Source organism: Hibiscus syriacus, unplaced genomic scaffold, assembly GCF_006381635.1.
Source record: "Hibiscus syriacus cultivar Baekdansim isolate YM2019G1 unplaced genomic scaffold, ASM638163v2 tig00110413_pilon, whole genome shotgun sequence".
Lineage (NCBI taxonomy): Eukaryota > Viridiplantae > Streptophyta > Magnoliopsida > Malvales > Malvaceae > Hibiscus > Hibiscus syriacus.
The window spans coordinates 239,643-248,279 of record NW_024062728.1 but is presented as its reverse complement, the minus strand read 5'-3'; the positions used below and the strand labels follow the sequence as shown (position 1 = coordinate 248,279).

Genomic DNA, 8,637 nt, shown 5'->3' with positions numbered 1-8,637 from the left:
ATAAAAAACTTAATTATCAAAAAAAAATATTGTCATATGATAAAAAAAAGTTAAAATACTAAAATATCTCGAATGTTATGGGCAAGAATAAATAAAAATTAAAATTCCTAATAAAAACAAATCTCATTTCCCTTAAAAAAGAAAAAAGAAAAAACTTTTGTAATTGTAGAGTCGTAACCGAAGCAAAATTTTTGGCAAGATACTATCTTAATCCAAGGTACCAAAAGTGGGATCCACCCAAACAATATCTAGTGAGTAGACCCCACTATCCAAACCGAACTAAGACCGACCCAATCGGCTGGACCACTTCACGAAACTGAATGAAACCCTAGCTCGACACGTCAACTTATTATGTAACGTCAAGACAAATCCCAACCCCCTTCGATTCAAAATCCCATCTCGCGTTTAACCACACTGTCCTTTTTCTCTTTGTGGGGTCGCCTCAAAGCCTACCGTAAGCTGTCCGATGAGCTCTGAAATGGCGTTTCATAAATACTCCGCCACCTCTAAACGGAGCAACTCCAACGGAGACTCTGTAGTCGCCGACGACTCAACTCCCAAGACCCAACTCGCTCTCCCTACAGGCAAACCCAGTTATTTGAGTTCTAAAGATCGTCACACCAAAGTGAATGGCCGTAGCCGTCGTGTTCGGATGCCGGCGCTATGTGCAGCTCGGATCTTTCAACTGACTCGAGAACTCGGCCATCGCTCCGATGGTGAGACCATCGAGTGGTTGCTCCGTCAAGCTGAGCCTTCTATCATAGCTGCAACCGGGTCCGGCTCCACTCCGCAGCCCATGAAATCTCTTGTGCCTCCGGACCCATTACCACTTCTTCGCCTTCGGAATCTTGTCAACTTCACCCGGGTGAGGTTGGCAGCGGCGGCGACGTTGCGGGAATGTATGCCTTGACGGCACCACAGCATCCGAGTTGCCGGTTAGACTTGTGCCAACCACTTGGGCTCCAATATTCAACTGTCGGAAGAAATGGGCATCAACACATGCCATTTACTGCATTACTGTTGCAGCCGCCGTTGGCGGAGGTGGAGAAAGAGCAGCAGCTGGAGGAGGAAGAAGAGATAAGGAATCAAGAGAGATCCCAAAGTAGAGCCATTAGTTACATATATAATGTATTATCGAGTAGTATTTTGAATGGTATCTTTCTTGGTTGTAAATAAAATGCTGAAAAAGGAGAAAAATGAACCCACCATTGATCAAATCCATGAGGAGTTTTCAAAGAATGAGTTCAATCATCATTGTACAGAGCAAAAATGAATCAAAAAACAACGAAGTTATAGATAACAGTTGTTTTTATCTTCCACTTTATTTCATGCATGACAAAATTGAACAATGTTTAGTTTCTCTTTACAATACAACTATGAAGTAGTAGTGGTATTAGATGCTATGGGACGGAAGCTTGGCTTATCTTTGTTGTGTTAGTTCCCAAAAATCAATCATTTTTTCTTCCTTGGAACCTCGGCTGAGGGAGGATCTGCAACCATGAACACTGCAAATTTAGGGAATGATTCTAAAACTAGGAACAAGCAAATCTCTTTTTAAGTTCAAGTAGGGTTAGACAATTTTTTATTATAATATGGGGTGATTATAAGATAACATCTGTTCAGAATCTTTCTTAGTTATAACGCACATATCCCTTTTACCACTAAGGTTCAGGGTCGCTTCGCTCAATGAGTTTATGTAGGGCTAGACACTAAACAAAGAGGAAAGGGTCAAATGATCACTCTTTGGCAATAGATTGAGTTGTAGTGAACTTCGGCCCAAAAACTCTAGAAAATGACTGCATCAGTAACATCAGAACTCGTTAGTCTTACCACATACAGGGTTTCTTCCTTCATGTTATTATTTCTACAACTATCTTTTTGGGTTTTGCAAAACAAATGCAGTTGGAAACTAAGAAAACAACACATTTGGAAGAAAATAACAACAGAAAAATGAAAATCCTAAAAGAGGTACGCTTGCAGGAGAAGCAGGGAGGAAATTTACCGCCTTTAGACTTCCGGAAGTTCGGAAGAATCTCACTGTAACAAGTGTCCTTAAAGGAAGTCATGACAAAAATTTTCAAACCATACTGCCAAAAAAAAGATAAAATATTTGCTAGTATTAGACATTGAAAAATGCATGGATCCTTGATCATAAGTGAATCAAAAGAAAAAAGGGCGCTCCACTTGGGAAACACATTGTATCATATTTACTCTATTTCTTCACTTATTTAGAAAGTGAACGAAAATGTTCTTGGAATTACATTCAGGCAACTGAAAAGATATTAAATCATGTAGGTTAAGAATGGGGAGAATATCCATTTGCAAGAAATGAAACAATAAACAAAATAAAAATCAACAATCGCAAATAAATTTATGGTTCTTCCAAAGAATGTGTTTGCTAACTTTATAATGCATACCGCGTCTGCAGCTGCCTGCAATGTTATGTGATCACCCCACTTGCCGCTCCTGAAATCATTCATAAAGAGTGTTAACATGATATACTTTGCCTAAAAGCTTGAAAATATCTGTAGCAAGAAAAGAAGATAAACTAAATACTTTGCCATCTTCTTCAAATAGTCAGCATAATCCATGGGGACATATCCTTCATATGCCTCTGGGTTAGATTTAAGCTGGCAAAACAAGCAACTATTAGCTACGTCAGCACCGATATATTCATTATATCTTAATAAATAAACTTAATGTTGTGTAAGCCAGCAATTTATTGCAGGACAACAAACCTGATTCACAATTTGTCGTCTCAAATATTTGTGATTATCAGGTGTATGATATAACTGGTGTGACAGTGCACGGAACTGAAAAGGAAAAAATTGACCATAAATATTAAAGCCGAAATGCAGAATTCAAACCAGAAATAAAAGAGAGCACACCTGACAATTGCCATCTCCTTGAACCTTGAGCTCAACAAAACTGTATAGCTGCAATCTGGATAGAAAAAGAAAATATATCTAGCATTAACCTTAAGTAGCTGATTAAACCGAATTAATAAGCCAATCCAACACCTTTCACGAGGGAAAAAAACATAGATGCATTTCTTATTCACGTTGCTCAAAGCCTCAAAATGAATTTTAACTTTTAATAAATGAAAAAGGAAAACAGTACAAAATAATACCTGCTCAACAATCTTTCATGATCAGACATTGCTTCATCAATTGATGGTATTTCACCATTGATTCTAGGGACATGCTGCAACAAACAGGTTTAAATACATCTGAAGAAAATGGCAGAGATGCAGAGTCATATGCATCAATACAGATTAACATCTATTTAAAATTTTAACTCCAAAACTGAACATCACATGTATGGACATAAAAGTAAATATTAGAGAAAAATGGAACTTCTAAGTTAAACTAACAGGAATAGGAATCATTTGATTAAACCTCTTGCCTACTTCATCACCATCGAGTAAATAACCCTCTGTTAGCTCCAAAGAGCAAGAAAAATCCTCTGAATCACTGGGGCTAAAGCAGGAACTACGTGGCACCAAATCGTCAGATTCATCCTGGCAAAATTCATAGCCTGCACGTTCTATCAAATTAACTACTAAACAACGATAAGCAGATAAAATACCTTAAAAGAAATAAATAGGCAGGAAAACCTTCGAGCCACCTGAATAATAGTATGTTGTTGATGGAGTATGCCAATCGTGATGTTCACCGGATGATTGTGATTGCTCTTCCCCAGCATGATAAAATTCTGATGCTTCTGCCACTGCAAGATGTGAGAATTCTTCCTGAAGGGTACGAGCGATAACCTCATCATTCTCTATCTGGCTGCTTTGTGTATCAGTATGATGTTATGATTGAGGATGAAATTTAGAAGAATTTTAGGGTTTTCAGAAAGAAAGAAATTTAGATACAGAAAATGTGCTTCATTCATAAGATAAATCCTCAAAAGATCGGTACAAATTATATATCTACAGTACCAACTGTCAAACAGAATCTCTAACAAAATAACCACCCTATGCTGACTCACCATTCCCTCTTCTTTCCCCATACTCTTCTAACAGACCCAAGCCCAACTTAAAAGCCCAACAGTAATTAAAAGAAAATTTCATATAGACCGTTAACCCCTCATATACCTCAGCCGACTCCCCTAATCTCTTCAATTCCAATTCCTCAGATACCTCGATCCCTAGCCTTCCAGTAAAATCCCTAATTTCCTTCGAGATTTTCCCCAATTTCTATTGTTGCTTCCCAACTCTTCCCTTCGCGATTTCCACAATCAACACGATCAAACCCTAACCTTCATGTCATCATAACAATACCCCCTTCTCCAGATGATTCTTGTCCCCAAGGATCGAACTGAGGGAATTGTTGTCTCAATACTGTATAATCCTCCCAAGTTGCCTCTGTCTCTCCCATATTTGTCCACTGAATGAGCAGTTGAATGACTGCGCGATTCTGTCTTGTAATCACTCGTTGATCCAAAACAAGGGCTGGATAAATTCAATTGTCCATCCGATGCGACCTCTGGAGGATCGATCGAGATAAGTCCTTTGTTCCCCACTTTTTTCTTAAGTAAACTCACGTGAAAAAAACTGGGTAGATCTTCGAATTTGCTGGCAACTCTAGTTTATAAGCAACTTTACCAATTCTGCTTTGTATCTTGTAGGGTCCAAAATAACGAGCAGCAAGCTTCAAATTTCTTTTGAGGGCCAGTGATGTTTGTCTATAGGGTTGAAGCTTCAGGTAAACTTCATCGCCAACTTGAAACTCCCTGTTCGATATTTGTCACTCATCTGCTTCATTCTGTTAGAAGCTTTAAGTAATTGTTCTCGTAGTAGTGAATTTAACTGTTCCCTGTGTTGCATGACATCTTTCACTGCTTCCACCCTAGATTCTGTTGTCCATGTCACATTAGGAGCTTTATACCCATATAAAACTTCAAATGGTGTCATCTGTAGAGCAGAGTGATAGTTAGTATTGTACCACCACTCAGCCTGCTAACCATTTGGACCAAGTTTGGTTTCAAGAAACACATACACCTCAAATACTGTTCCAAGCACTGATTCAACCTCTCTGTCTGGCCATCTGTCTCAGGATGATAGGCAGTACTAAATAAAGTAGTTGAACCCAATTGCTTCATTAATTCTTGCCAAAACAGACTAGTAAAAGATTTGTCCCTATCAGAAATAGCCACCTTAGGAGGACCATGTAACTTGCAAACCTGATCAAGATAAACTCTAGCAACCTCCACTACTGTATAGGGATGAGATAATGGCATAAAATGAGCATATTTAGTGAATTTATCAATCACCACTAAAATGCAATTATATTTTGTTGAAGGTGGCAATCCTTCAATGAAGTCCATTGTAATCACTTCCCAAGCATTGTTTGGAACTGCAATAGGTTGTAATAACCCTGGTTAGAAATATGTTCTATTTTAGTCCTCTGACAGATATCACACTGCTGTATATGCTCCTGAACTTGAATTTTCATCCTTGGCCAAAAAAACTAAGACTTAATTTTATGATAAGTAGCTTGAATACTTGAGTGACCTCCTTGTGGTGAATCATGCAAAGCCATAATTATATTCTGCCTCAAATTCCCTTTGCTGCCCACATAAATCCTATTTTTGAAATACAAGACTCTTTTCAGTAATTTCCAGTCCTGTAATTGATCTGGATTAATAACCAGAATAGGTTTATTTTCTTGAGCTAGAGCTCTTCTTCATAACTCTTTTCAATATCTTGTACCCAAGTAGGAGTTATAACAGTAACTCCCATTTGAACAAATTCACCAGAATCCATTTGTTGTCTAGAGAGTGCATCTGCAGCTTTGTTAGACTTACCCTTCCTGTACTGAATAATATAATCCAACCCCAATAACTTTGTAAGTCCCTTCCTCTGAATAGTTGTAGTTAACTTCTGTTCAAGTAAATGTTTCAATGACTCATGATCTGTTTTAATGACAAAAGAACTATTCTCTAGATAATGCCTCCAATGGGAAACTGCCATCAAAATGGCCAAATACTCCTTCTCATAGATTGAGAGATCTGCATGCTTAGGACCTAAAGCTTTACTCAAATAGGCTATAGGTCTTCATGCTTGAGAAAGAACAGCTCCAATCCCTTTAGAACTAGCATCAGTTTCCAAAAAAAAATTCTGCTCAAAATTAGGCAAAGCCAAAACTGGAGCATTACACATAACTTCCTTTAGCTTTTCAAAGGCTGTAATAGCTTCTTGAGACCAATAAAACCCATCCTTTTTCAACATATTGGTTAAAGGCATACTCAGTTCCCCATATCCTCTGATGAATTTTCTGTAGTATCCAGTTAAACCCAAAAATCCTCTTAAAGCTTTCAGATTTTTAGGCAAAGGCCACTGCTGCATGGCTTTAATTTTGGTAGGATCTGTAGCCACCCCATCAACTGATATTAAATGCCCTAGATATTCCACTTGCTGTTGTCCAAAGAAGCACTTACTTTTAGCATATAACCTGTTTTTCAACAGCACCTCCAACATTGTTCTCAGGTGTTGTTTATGCTCTGCCAAGCTAGGACTGTAAACCAAGATATCATAAAAAAATACAAGAACAAACTTCCTTAAATATGCTCCAAACAAATCATTCATTAAAGCCTGAAAAGTAGCTGGAGCATTAGTAAGGCCAAATGGCATTACTTTAAATTCATAGTGTCCTTGATGAGTCCTAAAAGCAGTCTTGTAAATATCTTCCTCCTTGATTCTAATTTGCCAATATCCAGACCTCAAATCAATTTTCGAGAAGAAAGCAACCCCATTCAATTCATCTAACAAATCCTCCACTATAGGAATAGGAAACTTATTTTTAACCGTAGCAGAATTAAGTTTCCTAATCCACACAAAATCTCCAAGTTCCATCTTTCTTTTTAATAAGTAAACATGGAGAAGCAAAAGGACTTTTACTCACCTGAATAATAGAAGAGGACAGCATCTCAGCAATCTGTTTTTCAACTTCAGCCTTATGATGATGAGCAAATCTATAAGGTCTAAGGTTTACTGGTTGTGTTCCGTGTTTAAGGACAATTGCATGATCATGTTGTCTACTAGGAGGCATTCCTCTTGGTTCTTCAAAAACTTCTTTAAACTCTTCTAATAGGTCTTCTAATGGTAAAGGAATTTCACTGCCTTCTACTTCAACACTTAACAAATAAATCTCCCCATTCAATTCAGTGTCCTTCTCTGCTAATTTCTGTAATTTCTCACCTGTGATAGATCTGATTAATGGCAGCTTCTGAGACCCTTTTATAACTACAGTTTCTCCATTCTTCTCAAAACTGATAGTTTTAGTTTTAAAATCCATCATTATAGGGCTGAATTCTTCCATCCAATCCACTCCCAAAACCATATCACTACCTCCCAAAGCTAATACTCTGAAGTCATGCTGAAAATCATAGCCTTGCATCTTCCAGCTCACCTTATTACTCTTAGCAGTACTGAACAGCTTCTCACCATTAGCTACTGTGATGACTAATGGTTGGGTATGTACTAATTCAACCCCTTCCTTGGCCCATTTAGGAGTTACAAAACTATGGGTGCTGCCACTATCAATTAGCACATTAATAGGTTTTCCTTTGATAAAACCTTGGATCCTCAGGGTAGTATGTCCCACATTCCCTGTAATAGCATTAATAGAAATTTCCAAGGTCACTTTAGCTTGATCTTCCCCCTCTCCAGTCTCTCCTTCTATTAATTCTTGTTCAGCAGAATCAGTAGGTTCCTCTTCCTCCATACAGTTGAGCTCTCACTTTGCACTGATGTCCTAGAGCAAATTTTTCCCCACATTTAAAACAAAAGTTATTGGCTCTCCTGTAATCCAATAAACTCTGTTTGGTACTAGTATTAGGAGGAACTGTCTTAGGCAAAAATCCCTTATTCCCACTGCTCTGTTGAATATTTGAGGGATTATAAGAAAAATTTTTGTTAGCCACTTTATACTTCTTCCCTTCAATCTCATTAGCCAATTCATAAAGTTTTGCTTGCCTGTAAGCTTCAGATAAATTCTTGGGCTCTAACACCTTCACCTTATGCTTTAATTCTTCCTTGAGACCACTAATGAAGCTGGAAACAAAATAAGCCTCCCCCAGATGCATGTTCTGTTGCAGTAAATAGGGTTTTAGCTCTTCAAATTTTTTCTTGATATTCCTCTACACTCCCCTTCTGCATCAACTTATTGAATTCTTCAATAATATCAGAATAGTTTCTGTCCCCAAATCTGTGACACAAATCAGCCTCAAACTCCTGCCAAGTAACTCTATATTTCTGGAATATGTAACCATCAAACCAGGTTTCAGCCTTCCCTACTAAGTACATAGTAGCTATTTTCAGTTTTTGCTCATCTGGAATTCCAAACAGATTAAAGAACTTCTGACATTTCCTAATCCAGCCCCTGGAATTGTTACCATCAAACATTGGTAACTCCAATTTGGGTCTCTGTAACACAGCACTTGTATTCCCAAAAGGGTTTTTACAGTAGCTTCTAGTATCAACATATTCATCTCCTCCCCCCCTTAGTCTCACTAGAACTACCCATCCTATTTTCTTCTTGCAACTTTGAATTAACAATTTGATGACCAGTAAACCCCACAGGTTTAGAAGCTAATATTACTGGTTCATTCGGTTGAAAAGTATATTTCTCG

At 37.9% G+C, this 8,637-nt stretch overlaps 1 protein-coding gene and 1 pseudogene across 1 annotated transcript; one reads left to right on the top strand and one right to left on the bottom strand.

Annotated features, from left to right (window-relative positions):
• The first annotated feature begins 446 nt into the window (after nt 1-446).
• LOC120124105 (transcription factor TCP11-like) lies at nt 447-1,176 on the top strand. The gene is given in 2 exon segments (XM_039142852.1): nt 447-788; nt 791-1,176. Coding segments are annotated over 2 exon segments (708 nt in total). The 5' UTR covers nt 447-466.
• Nucleotides 1,177-1,669: 493 nt separating this feature from the next.
• Nucleotides 1,670-4,382, bottom strand: LOC120124104 (annotated as a pseudogene).
• Nucleotides 4,383-8,637: the final 4,255 nt, after the last annotated feature.